At 44.6% G+C, this 18666-nt stretch overlaps 1 protein-coding gene and 1 non-coding gene across 3 annotated transcripts in view; both read left to right on the top strand.

The window, feature by feature from the left end:
- UTR7 (UDP-N-acetylglucosamine (UAA) transporter family) overlaps window positions 1-10550 on the top strand; it is a 36356-nt gene extending 25806 nt beyond the window's left edge. For both annotated transcript variants that reach the window (XM_086496390.1, XM_086496391.1), the window contains 2 exons: window positions 9592-9735; window positions 10201-10550. In XM_086496390.1, coding sequence (XP_086352516.1) covers window positions 9592-9735; window positions 10201-10377 — 321 coding nt within the window. In that variant the 3' untranslated portion in view covers window positions 10378-10550. The remainder of the gene's footprint in view (window positions 1-9591; window positions 9736-10200) is intronic.
- A 2345-nt stretch (window positions 10551-12895) lies between these two features.
- Window positions 12896-12968, top strand: TRNAA-AGC (transfer RNA alanine (anticodon AGC)). The gene has a single exon. It is a non-coding gene; the product is annotated as a tRNA-Ala (tRNA).
- Window positions 12969-18666: the final 5698 nt, after the last annotated feature.

The following is an 18666-nucleotide window of genomic DNA, read 5'->3' as shown; positions in this document are numbered from 1 at the left end:
AGGGCAAGAAAAAGGCAAAGAAGGCTACATCTCGCCCAGAGACTGACAGTTCTACTGAGGACTCGTCTACAGACAGCTTAGATTCCGATGACGGAAAGTTTTATGCGAACAAGAAGAATTTTTACAAAGCCAACCAGTATGACTTTCTCGAAGATAAAAGCAAGAAAGTCCGAGAGTTTAAGGAAGGTGGCCACTCAATCAAGTTTGATACTTTTCAGGATACTCAGATGCTTCGAAGGCTTTGTCTTTTATACAGCAGTTTGACATCGCTTTCGCGGGAGGACGCTATTCAGAGCACTCCAAGATTCGGAGAGCTGCCTCTTACTTTAAGGGGAATGCTCGTACTTGGTGGTCCACGCTTCTATTAAGCAAGACTGTGCCAGTTACATGGCTGAAATTCAAGAGGCTTTTTATTTCTTCTTGGTTGACTCAAGAGTTTGAGCGAGATATACGAGCTGCTTGGAACCATCTCCGGATGACCAAGAGCGATACAGTGAATTCTTATTGTGAAAGATTCTGGAGCTCTTTTCTACCCACCTCTTCATTCAAGAAGATCTCGTTCAGAGAACAGATTGAGCAGTTTACCTTGGGTCTACCTACAGAGATCCGAGATCACTGCTTGGAATAGAAGTCAGCTTCTATTTAGGAGTTGATGAGTCATGCGAAGCGGGGCTTTGCCATTCACTCTGGCAGTTTGACCTACCCCACAGATGAGGCCATGACACAACGAGCCGAACAGACTTCTGGGAATGAAAGTTGAATGAAAAAGAGCAACCCAGAGAAAAAAAAAGGATGCACGACCCAAGCTTACTCCTGAGGAGAGAGCTCGCTTCATCAGAGAGGGGAAGTGCTTTGGATGCGGGGAACATGGAAATATTTCCGCAAAGTGCCCTGATAAGGCACAGAAAGAGCAGAATGATTAAGACGATGACAGGTCTGAGAGTTCAAGAGCAGCTGAGGAATGTGGCAGAAAAGGCAGATAGAAAAGCAGAACTGGTACCACATGGCGTGGGACCTGCACCGAATCTAATGAATGAAAGTACAAACTTTGCCGCTTTCGGGGCAAAGCGAAGGATCAGGAAGCTCTTTTGAAGGAGCCAAGGCCAACTTCTTTTCACTTGGAATTGGCGGCTCGATTTGGAACTACGCCCGACAGACTGACGCCACAGGCGGAGGTAGTTCGACTGGCATCCGTATGGGATGTTGCCATTACACCGAGCATTGGCAAACTTCGTTTGCAATGACAGGGGTGTTCGGGGCACGTGAGTGACGTTCTACTCGGGATCCCTTGGTACCACAAGAACTACGCCGTGGTTGACTACCGGGCCGACAAAGCGACTTTGATAAATGAAGGGCTTAGAGATTGTACTTGATGAACTTCAGTTTTCTTACTCATTCTTTTGGGAGAACTGAACGATGGATAAAGGTTGAATATGTTTTGACCTGAAGAAAAGAACGCCAAGAATTTTTTTTCTCCACGCTCATGCCGATTGCTTTTGAGAGGGCCTGAAGATCATACCATTGATCTGATATCTGGAAGCACGCCACCGAATCGGCCACCTTATTGTGTGAGCCGAGTACAGGATGAAAAGATTATGAACCCAGTGAAAGACCTCTTGGAAAAGGGTCTTGTCCAGCCTAGTACTTCACCGTATTGCTCTCCAGTGTTGTTGGTTTTTGAAGAAAGACGGATCTTGGAGAATGTGCATCGATTATAGCACTCTCAACGAAATCACCATCAAGAACAGATTTCCAATTCCTAGGATCGATGATATACTCGACAAGTTACAGGGATCCTCGTGCTTTAGCAGGATTGACTTGAAGAGTGGATATCATCAGATCAGGATAGCACCAGGAGATGTCTACAAGACAGCTTTTCGGACGACTTTTGGGTTATTTGAGTTTTTGGTGATGCCTTTTGGCTTAACCAATGCTCCTGCGACATTTAACCGGATGATGGACAGGATTTTTCGAGAGTACAGACTATTTGTTGGCACTTTCTTTGACGACATCATTGTTTTCTCCAAGAATGAGGCAGAACACAGAGATCATCTGCTTCAAGTCTTTCAGGCATTACGAGATCACACGTTAGTGATTAATGCAAAGAAAAGTGAATTTTTCCTACTAGAGATACACTTTTTGGGACACATTGTGTCAGCAGCAGGAGTGCGAATGGACCCGGCCAAGATAGAGACTATCCGTGATTGGCCCGATTTGAGGAATGTCCATGAAGTTAGAAGCTTCTTGGGACTGTGTTCGTACTACAGGCGGTTCATACGAAAGTTTGCAGAGGTTGCTTCCCCTTTGCATACCTTGACACAGAAAGGAGTACCTTTTTCGTGGGGACCCACAAAGGTGACTACCTTTCGGACATTGAAAGAAAAATTGACTACGAGACCTATTTTGACTTTGCCGGAATTGCAGAAGTCATTTGAAGTATATTGTGATGCTTGTGGTCGTAGTCTGGGTGCGGTCTTGCTACAAGAAGGCCATGTCATAGCTTACGAGAGCCGTTTGTTCTCTAGGCCAGAGATGACAGCACAGATCTATGGGAAAGAGCTTTTGGCGGTTATCCATGCTCTTACTTAGTGGCGGCATTACCTACTCGGAGCGGATTTTACTGTCTTTACAAACCATCAGAGTTTGCGCTACTTCTTGTCATAGAAGCAGCTTTCGGAAAAGCAGATGCGGTGGGTGAACATCTTGTCACAGTTCCACTTCCAGATTGTCCATGTGCAGGGTCAGAAGAATGTGGTGGCAGATGCTTTGTCTCGGAAACCGTTGGTTCTGGCTATTTCCGCGATACATCATAGGAGCTTCGAGGATATGGTCGATCAGTGTGCCACAGATACAGATTTTGCAGATATTTTCACACGGATACGGGATGGGGAGACAGTAGCTGGATACTCCCTTCGGGAAGGCTACTTGATGAAAAAGACTATGTTGTGAGTTACATAGCCGTTGAGGGAAAAGGTTATGACTGATTGCCACTGTCCACCTTTTACGGGTCACCGCGGCATTGCTACCACCATGAAAGGGGTAGAGAGAGATTTCTTTTGGCGGAGGCTGAAGAAGGATGTGGAAGAGTTTGTGCGCAGTTGCTTGGTATGCCAGAAGGTCAAGTTTGACAGGCATAAGGTACAGGGATTGTTACAGCCTTTACCCATACCCACCCGCCCCTGGGAAAATATTGAAATGGATTTCATTTTTTTTAATCTCCCGAGAATACAGAATGATCACGATGATTTTCCGATTACATGGCACGCCTGAGACGATTGTCTCCGACAGAGACCCCAGATTTATGAGTTTGTTTTGGAAGGCAATTTGGGAGAACATTGGCACGCGGTTGCAGTTCTCGTCATCGTTCCACTTGCAGACTGACGGGCAATCTGAGATTGCCAATTCAGTGATTTTAGATTTATTGAAGTCTTGTATCTCGCATCAGAAGACTCAATGGGAAAAGAACTTACCTTTGGTGGAATTTGCCTACAATAACACGATACACTCTTCGACGGGGAAGACGCCATGAGAGATTGTTGAAACTGCTGCGAAGGTTCCATCCTTCCTAAGCACGAAAGATTAGAAATTTGAAGCGGATGAATATTCGCGAGATTTGGATACGGCTTTTGCCAAGGTTCGCGAGACTTTACAGAAGTCTCAAGAACGACAGAAAAAGGCAGCGGATCGCCATCGTCGCAACTGGAAACTGAAGGAGGATGATTGGGTGCTCTTACTTTTGAGAAGGCACGCCTAAGAAAGAAAAAGGGAAAGGAGAGGCTTTTTCCAAAGCTTAGTATGTGATACTACGGACCTTTCCAGATTACTGACAAGATAAATGATGTCTCCTTCCGATTGGAACTGCCAGATACTTGGAGGATTCATAATGCATTGCATGTGAGTCTCTTGAACCCTGTTAAGGGTGATGTGCCTGATGATGGGGAGCCTGATGAGCAACCCAAAGTGGAAGAAAACGAGGAGATCCTTGTTCCTGAACAGATTTTGCCACATAATGATACGAAGAAAGGTAAAGTCCGAAGGCGGGTTCTTGGTTAAGTTCAAGAACTTTCCTGCATTTGACGCGAAGTGGATGGAGGAGGAGGACGTAGCAGATACTCCTCGGATTGTGAAACTTTACCTCGATGTTTTGGTTTAGCATAGTCTACTCCAAACGGAACCCAGAAACTCAGCTTGGCCGAAGATCTGGTGCAGTGGGATGCACAAGAGGGGAGTTAATCCGCTCCTTTGTCAACAGATGCCTCGATTTTGATACTAAAGTCACTGATGTCTCTTTGAGCTTCAGGGATACTGAGAGCTGACAGTATTCTGCTGGATGACTTTATGAAATGGAATTCCTGATTATGATACTGATTTGTTCTTGACTTCTTGTGAGTGCAGGAACTGATAGCCGAAATGACTGCAGCATTTTGGTCTGATTGATCTCGAATAGACATGGTTGCAATAGGGGTTAGTCAATCGGACATCGATGAGGTCCCGATTGGACCTAGATGTGATTGCTAGCTACATTGCCGATAAATCATGGTCTAAGATCCGAATGAATGTTGAATGTCTGGTGATGTCCTGTGATGTCGTGTGATGTGACTGTCGATATTGTACATGTGCTAGATGTGCGTTCCTAGTACGTAGGTACTAACAGTCAGTGTCTGCTAAGACGGTTTATGGCTTTTGTCGGTTTTGCAGGCGTAATCGTGGTCGATTACAATGCTTTCAAGAGGGGGGTATGTCACAAAGTGATGACGTGGCGGACAGTAGAAACCCTAATTTCTGCCAGAAACCCTAAAATTCCTGCAAACCCTAATTTTTGCCAAAAACCCTAAATTCCGGAAATTGCGGAGGCGGATTATTATAATTTTTTTTTTTTTTTTTGGAAAATGATGAGCGACGCGAATTTTGCTTTTGCCTTTTTTTTATAAAAAAAAAGAAAAGACTCTCTAAGAGAGAGAGAGAACTGATGCTTTTGATTTTAAAAGCTTTTGGGGCTCTGCTTTTGGGCATCCCTTGTAACCTTTAAATTAGTGGTGAGGGCCTCACTTCTCAGAGCATCTGGACGCAGAGTCTGAGAGTGAAACCCTAACCGCTCTCTTGTACTTTGATGATTGATTAATACAAAAAGAAATACCGAAAGGGGCGCCAGTCTTTGGGGCCAATATCTCTAGGCACGGAACTCCGCCGGGCCAGTGCAAATCTATTGTGATCTGTGAATTGTTTTGAAGTGGTTATTTGGTGCTGTCGCGGTTGATTCTTGACTTGGAGTGTCCAAGTCTGTTACAACGACGGTGATGACGACGACGACTTTAGGGCTGAAATCTGTGGTCTTCTAACTGTTGATTTTCGGGACTGTTTTGGTGGCTGAAAATGACTGTTTTGCTGCGTTTTTATGGGCTGGAAATCGGGGATCTTCTGCAACCAATGGGGCTGAATCTGCTACTGTACCATAGGGCTGAAAACGCTGTGGTTCTGATGCGGCAGGGGCTGAAAAACACTAACGTTGGGGCTGCCTGTGTCCTTTGCCAAAAACGCTGGCTTGTTGGAGACCAAAAACGCTAATAGGCTGAAATGGAAAAAACGCTAGCAAACTGGAACTTGATGGCGATGATAGGGATCTGTAGTCGCTAGGAAATGCTGGTGAGGATGGTGATCCTACAGTGGATGGGAACGCCAGAGATCTAGAAAGGCTCGGCGAAGATGGGGGTCCAAAAACGCTAGGGGTGCTGAGGGGGTACTGCTGAGAAGTTGCCTGTTGAGCGGGAAGCTCCTGTTGCCTCTTCTGCCAGAAAGTGCTAACTTGGGTTTGCTTATATATTAACTTAGAAAAATTGCCCTACCTACTTTTGTTGGAAAGTCACTTAAAAATAATAAGTGAAAATACCAAAAATAGGGAAAATAGGCTAAATGCACTTGAAAAATCCCCTGACTTAATCTGATGCATTCTGAAGGAAATATTGATGATCATGTTGTGTGCAACCAGAGGATATGCATCTATACCAAGTGACTGGGCATGCACGGTCTACGAATAGACTCACAAAAGTGCCAGATCACTTCTTAATCTAGACTGATTGGACTGAATTGAACCCTGATCATGCTGTAGCTTGTCCACGGACACATAGGGTTGGATGTGTCACATGACATAAAAGGAGGGTTAATCCTAACCCAGACAACTTAAAGAACTTATGGAGCATCGGTCGAGGGGCCTAAAACCCTAAGATCAAAAGCTTGACCTCTAGGAGTAATTTTCGTAAATTGCACTGGCATGCTTGCGTTTTCCGCTGTTGATATTGACGTGGCAGGCTATACGGATTTTGGCGTTTTGCGTTGCTGGCTGCTGGTCAGTTTTACGAGGTGCTCTTGAGAGCAGTTGCTTTTAGGTGAAATGCTTTTAAAACGAACCTTTTCGTGGCTCTGCTTTTGGGCAACCGTTGTATTGGGGCCTCACTTTGGAGAGCATCTAGATGCAAAGTCAGAGAGCAGAGGACCCTCAAGAGTTGTGTTGTTGCGGCGAGCAAAAATAAAGAAAAATCGAAAGGGGCACCAGTCTTTGGAACCAGTGCATCTGGGCGCGGAACTTCGCCGTGCCATCTCTCTCTCTCTCTCTCTCTCTCTCTCTCTCTCTCTCTCTCTCTCTCGTCAAGTTCAATGATTTTGTAGTTTCTGCTCGTGTGTTGCTATCGATTTCTCGTTTGAAGTGTCCAAGCATGTAATAGTGGTATCAGAGCTCGGAAAGATTCTTCTTCTATGGAGGATCCGATCCCCTCTGTAGCACATGTGGGTTCTCGCGGAGAATTTGACAAAGACAACACCTCATTACTAGGAGGTGAAGAGAAGTTAAACCTTGATGTGGGAACGAGAGAAAACAACGAAGATTAAATATTTATGCAAATTTTTGGTGGGGAACTTTGTGAGAGCGGAGTACAAACGTCAACTGCTGCAGGTTGACGAGTGTGTAAAATGATTGATGAAGTACTCCTAGAACCCGAAATATGTGAAGCATCTGAAGACCTACCTAATGGATGAAATTCACTCGAGATGGCGAGGGGCCATTGATTCTCCTCTCAAGTCGGGAAGGAAGCTGAGAGACAAGCCGAGTGCAAAAGTGTGGAAACTATATTGGCAGAAAGAGCTGAACAAAGCTCTTGAAAAGAAGATGAAATAGATAATGAAAGGCTTGAAGCACTCTTGGAAGAAGAGGAAATTAGTGGCTTTCCCCGGTTATTTGGGCCAGCGGAAGTCCACTTTTGAGGTGACAAGTGGATCCAAGAAACGTGTTTGTTTCGAGGATGGCCCATATTTTTCTTCGTCTTGAGAAAGTTTTGAGAGTTTGTCGTCCTCTAGTTCCAGTGAGCCGTATTTCAAGGCAAAAAGCAAGAGAGTGATATGGAGCTTATAAATGGGTTGTACATTATCTTGAACTGCCCTCACCTCGACAAAAACCGCCGGCGCAAGGTTAGGGATCAGCTCTCTCTCTCTCTCTCCCTCTATATATATATATATATATATATATATATATATATATATACACACACACACACATACACACACAACAAAAGAAGGGCTCCTAAGGTTCTCTAGATGCATAGTTGGATCACACCAAGATTGGGGCGGCACTATGGTGGGAGGATTGTGGATCAGATGGGTCTGATTTGCAGCAATTTGTCGTTCGTGTTCTTGGCCAGGCCGTGAGCTCTAGTTGCTTGGAATAGCTTTGGAGAGTGTACAACCACATTGCCATTAGGAAGAGGAATTGTCTTGGGGTCAAGAGGACCAATGATCTAGTGTTTGTGAGCGCTAACTTGCACATCCTTTGCAAGGGACGGACAAAGAAGGTAGATCCCTTCATTGAGTGAGAGATGGCACAGGATGAGTCCACTTCGGCCAATGAGCATTCAGAGGATGAGGTAGAGGCGGATCGTGATCTTAGCTTAGCCTTGATGACTTTGACTTTAAGGATGTGGAGATTCATATTCCGCCTTTTCATGAGGCAAGCACTTTTAGGGCTTGATGTGCCATTATGGGCTCAGGCGCCACACCCTCCCTAGTTAGGCTTTAGCCTCTTTTTGCCTCTTTATCATTTGTCATTTGGTGCCCTTGAGGCATGTACTTATGTACTTGTATTCAACTTCATGCTATTGATATTGCATTGGCGTATTTTTTAGCTATTATGAGTTATGTTTCTTGTCTATTTTGGTGCAATTCAATGCTCAAAAGTGTTCTTAGCTGTATCGGACATACATGTAGCTCAAAAATATCGAGAAAAAATGACTTCTAGTTTTTTCGTTTCGGGCAGGGATCTTGTTCCCTAACTTTTACCGTCCTGACCCGGACCTGTTCTCCGTTGTTCCCCATAGCATGTTTCTATGGTATCAGGAGAATATGCCTCTGATCTCAGATGAGCCATGCACTGTGCAGTCTCTTGGTGGAAAGCTCTTATCTCTGTCATTTCTTGCTAGTAGAGACCTCAGAGGGGGCATCTGAAAACCTGGCTCCCTTTGTCTCCTGTCTCTGAGTGCCTCTTCTCTTTGGAGGGTAACTCCCTGTTGCGTTGTGGGGTGTGTGTGTGTGTGTGTGTGTGTGTGTGAGAGAGAGAGAGAGAGAGAGAGAGAGAGAGAGAGAGAGAGAGAGAGAGAGAGAGAGATATGAAATGGAATGTTATATTAAACGTCTTCAAAAGGCCAAAATGACATATGAGACCAAACCTATACAATCTTGGTGGATCTAATACAATGTCTGGGTACAAAATAACAATGAAGTAAAGTGAAAAATTAAAATCATCATCAATCCCCAAGGATCCCCGGCATGGGGCGTTGTCCAAGAAAGTATTGCATCGGTTGTTTAAGAGCATTGTCAATGTTCGCCTCTGTAAATAGTCGTATGGGACACCTCCCATGTCGTGCTAGAATAGTCCGGAGCCTTCGTGGATGTCGTGGTCGGCCTTGTAGATGTGGATGTCTAGCTCTCCCGAGCTCAATGGCTCTGTCAACTAATATACCTCTGGTATAGGTGGGCTCTGAGGTCTGCTGTGAACCTTGCTCCTTTGATTGCCGAGTCCCTGCTCTAAAGAAATCAGTGATGTCTCTCTGTGAATGTCTCCCACTGCCTGATCTCCTCAAGCGACTCTCCCTGTGTCTGTGCAGCTCTAGCAAAAATAACCCGAGGCATCTCTGATCTTGATATCTCATGGCTCTAGCCAACGGTCCAAATCCTGGCCTCTGCTGGTACTCCTAAACTGCCAGTCTCAAAGAGCCCAAGAGACCTCAAAGATTTATCCGACAGGTTTTGAACTCAAGACCTATTACTCAAGAGTGAACTGAGAGAGAGAGAGAGAGAGAGAGAGAGAGAGAGAGAGAGAGAGAGAGAGAGAGAGAGAGCTTCATTGCTCCGACTTCTACTAATGTCTGGTATTTAGGTTGCCTGGGTGTTCCTAGCATTTTAGTAAAACTCTCTTTGTCGTTCTATTAACCTGGGCATTCTTAGGATTGAGTCTTTTTTCCTGGGGCATTTGTTGATTGTGCAAATTGCTTATTGTTTTGTGTTAAAGCCCATCCTTACATATAAACACTCTGCTGTTTTATGTCACAGATCAAAAGTTTTGGCTTCCTGATGCTCTTCCTTGTTTCTTTGATCATGGGAATAGTGTTGAACTACACAATGTTCCTGTGTACAGCAGTCAACTCTGCTTTGACAACAACCATTGTTGGTGTTTTGAAAGGAGTGGGCACGACGGTGAGGAAGTCTTCCCTACAAAGATTCATAAACTTATGAATGCTTTCATAGGTGATGGTCGTGTGCATGCACATAAAGATTGGCATGTGTGTAATGAGAGGATGGTATGCGTGTGTGCACGTGCATGTGCACACTCATGAGCTTATTTGTGGGCATGTGCACATGTGGTGTGCGTATGTTTCATGAGTTGATCGGAAACTCTTTTTGATGTTTAGCCCATTGTTGCTACTTCCTTATGAACTCTGGATGTCACTTTCTTCCTTTGTATTAAAGTCTCAAAACGATGAAGAAAGCATGTGTGTGTGTGTGTGTGTGTGTGTGTGTGTGCCCCCGTGCACGTGTGTTGTTGGTGGGCAATCATGTTTTAATAACTTGCTCAATGGAAAATTATATATGGGTGCAGATAAACGTCCTTATCTATAGTTTTGATCGATATTCACTTGTTCCTTCTGTGTTTGTAATCAGACTCTAGGATTTCTTGTGCTGGGGGGAGTGAAGGTCCATGCTTTGAATGTGACTGGATTGGCTATCAATACAGCTGGAGGCATTTGGTATTCTTTTGCAAAATTTAATCAAAAGCAGAAAAAAAGCATGGTCAAGCAAGAAGATGAGCAGCAACCGGCGTCAAAATGGAACTCCTGATTCTTTTAACTTCGATTATTTTTGATCGGGTCAAGTGTGTAATGTCTTGACTTGTGCAATATTGTATTTAGTTATATGGTTATAGAGGGAAGTTTTTGACATCTCCAGCCTCCATATGGAAGAACTCAGTGAAATTTATTCCTTATTGTTTTCCAAGCACCTTTTTTGTGATCTATTCTTACTGCTGGCCATTACCCCCCCACCCTTCCCCAAACACCAGGCAGTCCTTCCTTGTTACCCCCTTCAATTTTGCCGTCTCCTACACCAGGACGCTTTATGGTGCAGTGTGGACAGCATGTGCTCATGCAGACTCCAGAGTCTGGACTGCGCTGTTAAAATTAGCCTTATTACCCTTACCTTCCAATTATACCTTTTCTAGTTCTTTAGAAGTTTTAGGACATTTTGAACAAAAATCAGTTTGGGGCACACAGTTGCTACGAAGCAGGGATCAGGGTGTGGAAGGTGTAGGGAATGGTCGTTTAGTGACCATTACCTGTTTTAATTAGGGCGACCAGCGGAGGCCGGGAGCCTGACTTAAACAGGGAATGGTCACTAAACGACCATTCCCGGCCGTTGCAAGCCAGGGGAGGGGGGCCAGAGACGGGGACGTGCATGGAGCATTATGGGCAGGAAAGTGACCCCAAGCAGATCACGGGACGTTGACGACGACTGCAGGCAGTTTACGGGAGGTTGACAGTGACCTTCCATGTTACAGGCATTGATGTGTGTGCCAATGATTGGCTTTAAAAAAACCATGTTCCATCTGTTGATGTGTCACTCATCGAGCGGCTTTAGGCAGGAATTTACGGCTTTTAACCGCCTGTAGATGGATGGCCACAATCCCCTGCCCCCCGACCCTGGACTGTGACGGATGTACACATCCGTCACACAAAGAAGGAAGATGGCTCACCAAAGAGGAGCTTCATCTTCAGTTTCAGATTTCAGAGGATTGTGCAGATTTCTTACTTGCAAAGACGGAAGATATGAAACCCACCGTACAGACGTGTTTTAATAGATTCATTAATAAGCTTGATTCCTGGCTCTACTCTTAACAGTTTCATTTATAAGCTAGATGCTTGAAGACTTGAGGTTTGAGGAATCTTTAGAAAAGTTTGTAGGGAGGATGAACTTTTGATAACGAATGTAAGAACTTTTGACCTTCCAATTCTCTCTCTCTTTCATCGTCCATCTTCGAAAATTCTTTCATCCTTCAATTCTTGATTGGGATCGATTTTTCCATTTTAGATGATCTGGGTCTTCCCACTAATAATTCCTTATTTCAAATCATAGGAATCAGATTCCTTTACTCCTCAAGAGCTCATGAAAGAGCTTAACTCAAAGCTTATCTAAAAGGGACCTCAGACTTAGAACGCAGACCGATTTAAACTGCTCGGGCGCTCCTCGTGTTGCATCCGAGGTTCTCATGTTAATATAAAAGATATAACATATACCGCTCCATTGTCATTGCCATCATGGAGCGCTTGGTCCACGTATACTATGGAGCTTTGCCTGCCTCCTCAACATCTTCCCATGCGGCTAGCTTGCCCCAACAATCCTGACTGCAATCTCATTACCCTTGATTGTCTAAGATTGATTTGGAGAAATGAGCAAGGAGAGAAGTGCCACTTGTCACAATATGATTGGGTTGTCAAAGTGATCTGAAGCTTGAATGCTAAAAGAAGGTACAAAAGTGTCCCCAAAAGGCACCGTGTCTTTATGAATTCTCTCGCCAATAGCGTGTGCTACTAGACTGGCAATCTCATGGATAATTCTCTGGCTTTGTGAGGCATCCCACCAAGATTTTGGCTTTCCATGAATTTTCAAAATTGGGTATCCCTATTTGCATGAGGTTAATGTTTTTGCTCTTGAACCATGTTTGCTTTTTTTGTGAAGCCAGCCATTTGGTGTTAAAAAGATGCCAAAGTACGCAAATGTCTCTCATAGTTCCACCGGTGCAGCCAATTTTGGGCCCTTTTTTTCCCCCTTTTGCATGTTGAGGGGGCTGTCTACGGATGACCGATCCAGATACGAGTCATGCATCATGCTCGGTGGGCAAGGCCTAACATCATTCAGTGCTAGACTCATGCTTATGCATCTCCCATGATGACAACGATGCAAGTTATCATGGAGCTTTAAAGCATGATATTATTGGATCCTTCTTGAGCACAAAAAAAGACCTCTAGTGTCCTTCAGGACATTGCTAAAAAAACAATAGTTCATTTTCTTGGCCATGTTTTGTTAAAGGGCAAACTAGTTAAAGAGGGTATCTGTGCCAGGATTTACAACTAAAATGCCCAAATTTTGACCTTGAAGATCAAGAGTCCACCGATTTACAACCAGGATTTTCCATTTCGTTTTGCTACACACACACACACATGCTTCACCAATGGAGCTTGGGCTTTCCGATAGCTTCAAGAAAAGGTTGTCGCTAGCCACGGCTATATAGGCCGTGTTGCAACGGTTCAAGTTCTTAACAAAAATAAATATTTGTTGTTTTGCCAGTGAAGATTTCAAAGCTGGGGATGTAGCTCAGATGGTAGAGCGCTCGCTTAGCATGCGAGAGGTACGGGGATCGATACCCCGCATCTCCACGGTGGGGCAGTTTACTTATTAAGCCTCCCAAAAGGAGGTAGATTTTGTGCAATATCGCACAATTTTTTTTCCCACAACACAATATTCCTAAAGAGGAGGCTCAGTTTCGTCCAGTCCCATGTACACCACATTATAAGACTTCTGCGCGTGCCCCACAGAGGACATAGGAAGCGTAGTCTCGTGGCGAGTAGAAAGCCAGACTTTTAGAGCACAGCTACAAAAATTCGTTTTCCTCCCTAGATTTGTAGCACTCAGATTATAGGTAAATTTCCCTTTTTTTAATATAAGATAGGAGGTTATAGTAGGGACCCCCATTTCAAAATTTAAGTTTGTTTTATACACACAAACTCTTAGGTTGGTCTTGCCCCCTATCAAGTTATGTGGCTAGAGCTTGTCAATTCAAGAGTGGGTGTGGGTTAGTTCAATTCATATGTGGATTAGTACAACCTCGGAAACCTTCTTTTATAGGTAGGAGGGAGTCAGCTCGAATCTCGATTGGGAGCCGGCTCCAATCTCGATTGGATAGGAGGTGTAAACCAATTTCTTTTTCTTTTATGTGTGCATTTTCTGGTGAAAAGAAAATAAGGTGAAGGAAGAGGCACGAAGGTCTGCTAAGTTAAGGGAGGAATGAGATTTTTGAAAAGTAAGTTTAAATAAGTGTCTACAATCACTTAAATTTTTTTATTGTGTTTTAATATAAAATGATACTTCGGCGGCGGCATGGCCCCTCTTACCTTTAAACCCCTTGCTCTTACTTAGCATCCCCCCATCTCTCTCTCTCTCTCTCTCTCTCTCTCTCTCTCTCTCTCGCACTGTTCCTCAATCAGCCCCTCAGTTGCACGAAGCCTACGGCTTTGCTTGGTTGCCAAAGGCTGCTCATCAGTATTCGAGAAAAATGTGTCTTAAAATTGCGTTGCTTTGAAATTTGAAAATGCTTTCTAAAAGGAAGAGGAAAAGGAAAAACCCCGCTTACATTTTGAGAAAAATATTGTAAAAATAGTAAAATTTCGCTCATGTTTGGTTGTGAAAATGATTTTTTCCCAAACACTGCTACTCACTCGTACACCTTTACTTTTGCCTCCTCCCGGTTCAAATCCCCTTTCTATGCTACGTAGTTGCCCAATGCCCAACCTTGTGCTTGTTTATATTACTCCATGATTGAGGCTTTGAACCCCTATACCCTTGTGTATCCACGTACTTGCCATACTTATTGCCTCTCTCTCTCTCTCTCTCTCTCTCTCTCTCTCTCTCTCACACACACACACACACACACACACACACACACACACACATGTTGAGCCCTTGGGAGAAAGACCCTATAACTGTTTCTTTCTCTCCCTTTTCTCCATCCCCTTGCCCTTTTCTAAGCATGGCAACCCTTGCAACAACTCCTTTTTGCAGCTCCACGTGAGTCGAGTCTGCATCCCTTCTTGTAACCTCTACACTACCCCTATCTCTATTTGGTGCTAGCCTACTGTAGTAGGTGAGTGTTGTTGCTAGCGCTAATTCTCTCTTGACATCACCATCTACATAAATACTTTGTCTCTCTCATCCCCCCCCCCCCCCCTTCTCTCTCTCTCTCTCTCTCTCTCTCAATAGCGCATAAAATCACACAATCATCAAATCTTTCTCTCCCTCTCGATATTCAGCTATGCACTTTGTCTCTCTCATCCCCCCCCCCCCCCCCCCCCTCTCTCTCTCTCTCAATAGCGCATAAAATCACACAATCATCAAATCTTTCTCTCCCTCTCGATATTCAGCTATGCACAAACCTTCAAGCTACTCCTAAATTTTTATCCTTTGCTATAACTCTCTCTCTCTCTCTCTCTCTCTCTCTCTCTCTCTCTCTCTCTCTCTTTTGAGCTGGGGACAAACCTTCAAGCTACTCTTTAAATTTTCTTCTTTGCTAGGTCAATAAACTTTCTTCAATAATCTACTCTCTCTCTCTCTCTCTCTCTCTAGTTGTGCACAAACCTTCAAGCTACTCCTGAAATTTTCTTATTTGCTAAAGAGAGCTAGAGAGAGAGAGAGAGGGCTTTTAGAGTGCTAATCCTCATGAGGAACCACTTCAGATGTCGACCCCAATGTGTGCGATTGAGGCGACAAAAACAGTTTGGCTAAATGGTGTGTCCATTGCATTGCAATCACACCCGACATCAACCTATTACACATCCCCATCATGCTACGAATGTTCCAAAAAAGAAGTATGCAAAGATATAATGTTTGCATCAAGCTTGAGACCATTCCATGCAATTCTAAGGTCTTACCAAATAGAATTGCTTGTTAATACAATGTACATATTTTGTGTTGTATATATTCTACTTTGTGTGGTAATGAAGGCGTTCAAATAGCATTTTTAAGGTCCTGTTTGACTCTTGGATTTGATTACTATGTATTGTGTGTGATAATAACATCTGATCACGCCCAGCTTTCTCCCTCTCTATACTGAAGGTGCCGCCAATGTGTACCCTCACCTAGGAAGCTCTCCCTTTGCTGCTTCTGAGGTCTCCCAATCTCTCTGTGAATAACCATCAGCCTCCGGCCCGTCGACTGTCAAGCACGGCACATCATTTGCTAAAACTTTCATCGTGGATCGACTGTCAAGCACAGCACATCATCATCTAAAACTTTCATCGTGGATTGAGCTACCCTTTTTCTCTCATGATTTTATCTACCCAATATGCCCAAAGATTTTTTGCCTTTGCAAATCCTAGACGCCTTTCCTTAGGCCTTGCTATCTAGCTCGGCCCTTCCTCCAGAGTCCACATGCAAGAGCTCCCTGGGGTCCCCTTCGAATTGGATGCCCTCGGCTCATATCTCTACTTCTTAGCTCCGCCCAGGCTGGCTGAATTTCAGATCATGGCCTTGTCGACCTGATGATACACCCCTCTCTAACACCCTCTGAGTCCCCCCCTGGCTCCGAAATTGGCCGCTTGATCTGAGCTCCGCTCCCCTTCCCCTGCAGCGCTCGCTTGAGTTGGCTGCCTCTTGAGTCCCACCTTGTTGACGAAGCCCTGTGCCTTCCCATGCCAGTCTCGCTCTATAGCTTGGCTCCTTTATGTACTAAGCATTGCTCTCCTCTTCAACTGGCGACGTCCCTCCCCCAGCTTCCTTCGCATGGCAACCTCTCCCTCTAAAGAGCTCCCTTTATTAGCTCTATCTAAGCATTGTCCAGCTGCCCATCAGCCATGTGGCTCGCTCTTGAGTCCTTGCTTATTGACCACCTTATGGGCCGCCCTCCTCTCTGGCTAAAGGTGGCCCCTTGGTTTGTTCCATAATTACCTGCTCACGCCCTGCTCCTCACCTTTGATTAATGCAGCCTGAGATCACCATGTTGGGTACATCTCCCCCTGCCTGGTGATCTGGTTCAGCGCCCCCCTTGCCCTTTTCCACGTGAGCCTCAGACAACGTCGTCCATGTCCTAGCTTGGACACCCCCTTCAGCTCGTAGACTCTCCCTCTCTCCTTTTGCAGGTTCTGCAACAGCTGGCTCCTCCTTCCTCTTTTATGGCGAGCTGGTTGCTTCCAGAGATTCCTCCACTTGGTAGCCCATGCTCCCCCCCTCTGGCGCTCCTTTCAGCCTCGGCGGGGGCCGTGGCTTGAAAATAAAATCTTTTCATATGCCCTTGGCTTAACCTTTTTCCAAAGGGATCAACCCTCCCCCTGTTCTCATCATGGCGAGTTCAACTCCGTTGCGAGCTCCACTCCTGCAACCACCTGGTTGAGAGAGAGAGAGAGAGAGAGAGAGAGAGAGAGAGAAAAGAGACCCTCCGCATGTGTGGTGGGATATGGCGATGCACTCTTCGAAGCTGGAGCCAACCGCTACTTGAAACCACGGCGACTCCCTCAGCTTCTTCTGCACCTGCCTCGACACAGAGTCTCTCTCTCTCTCTCTCTCTCTCTCTCTCTCTATATATATATATATATATATATATATATATATATATATATATATATATAACGGCTAGCCTTGGGAGTCTATATTTTATGACCTACGGTTCTGAAGGTCACGGACTCCGGAGCCAGCAGGCGGAAGCGGCGTTAGGAGTCGCTGTCGGTCTCTCATGATCTGCATACGCCTCCCTCAGAGTGGGATGCATCTCACGATGGGCAAATCCCTTTAGCAGATTTCGGTGCAGCAGGAAACTCCTCAAACTGGGGCATGACATCCTGCAACATGTGTGGTGGTACATGGTCATGCACTCTTCGAAGCTGGAGGTAACTGCTGCTTGAAACCATGGCGACTCCCTCAGCTTCTTCTGCACAGTGCACCTTCCTCCACACAGAATCTCTCTCTCTCTCTCTCTCTCTCTCTCTAACGGCTAGCCTTGGGAGTGGTTACAAACTGGCCCGCGCACGTTAGTCAAGTTATGGAGGGGGCTCTTGCACATAAAAAACAAAGCCATGGTACTATGGTAGGGACTCTGCATACTGAGCTCACTCGCTAGCAGCTCCTCAGCACTAAAGGGCACGGGCATTAAATGAAAGCTCAAGAGGTGGGATCGACGGTTGAGAAGCCCGGGCACGAATCTCAAGGAGATTTGAGGGCTAAAAAAATGAGGCATGGGGTGTTGCATGACTTGTCCAACCCCCCTATGCGCATACATTGACCACAGTGGGCAACAAATGCATGATAAATAAACGTCAACAGGGTGTGCCCATGTCCAAGTTTACTTTTCGGCGTCTTAGTTTACTTCTGTGCATCTTACGGCCCTACGCGCCTCTGCTTTTGTGCCCGAGCTTCTCAGCCGTAGATCCCACCTCTTGAGCTTCCTTTAATGCCCCGTGCCCTTTAGTGCTGAGGCTAGCAGCTCTACAGGCATCATAATTCAAATCTCTCTCTATAGTACGACTGCCTCCGTGACTTGAATAGCAATGAGAGTAGGCCTTTATGAGTCGTCCATCTCTCTCTCTCTCTCTCTCTCTCTCTCTCTCTTCACAGTCCGAAGGCGTCGAACGCAGCAGCTTCAACCACGTGGCAGGGGGAATCGGAATTCCCTCCCCCATTATCTATTAATATATATATATATATATATATATATATATATATATATATATATATATATAAAATCACAAATGGGCCCAATTTAAATAATGAGGTGAAAGATGTACATTGCACATTATTTTAAAAACAAAATAAAATGAAAATAAAAATAAAAATAAAAATATATATTATATTATTCATTATTATACATACACAAGCTAAATTTACAATAGTTGGCGGTAAAAACCTCGTACTCTTTCTTCCACCTCTCTTCATTCACAAAGGATGGAGGTAAGTAGCTCTATAAAATTTATTACGTACAATTTTGACGTCCAATGAGCTATAGTGTAGTGGTAGTGCTGTTGTTGCTGGATTCAATTTAATCCCACCGCTCCACATTCCGTATTGAAAAGTGGACGATAGAACTGCTCTTCCGAGGGAGGGAAGACTTGCTAATTTTTTTGTGGGTCCAAAGAAGTATAATTTTCTTTTGTGCCAATGGGCAGACTCCATGGCGAAAGCACAATTCCTTTTGGAATGTCTTTCATCGACTCTCGTGAACCCAACCATAATCTCGAATGATTTATATATTAGAAAAAGCTCCACTTAATTAATAAGGTGAAAGGTGCACATTACACATTATTATTTGAATACAAAATACAATGAAAAAATTAAAATAAAAGTAATTAAATAAAAACACACATTAAAAACTAA

This window comes from Adiantum capillus-veneris, chromosome 23 (assembly GCF_014529385.1).
Source record: "Adiantum capillus-veneris isolate H3 chromosome 23, ASM1452938v2, whole genome shotgun sequence".
Lineage (NCBI taxonomy): Eukaryota > Viridiplantae > Streptophyta > Polypodiopsida > Polypodiales > Pteridaceae > Adiantum > Adiantum capillus-veneris.
Note: the sequence above shows the minus strand (reverse complement) of the source record. Positions and strands in the feature narration are given on the sequence as shown.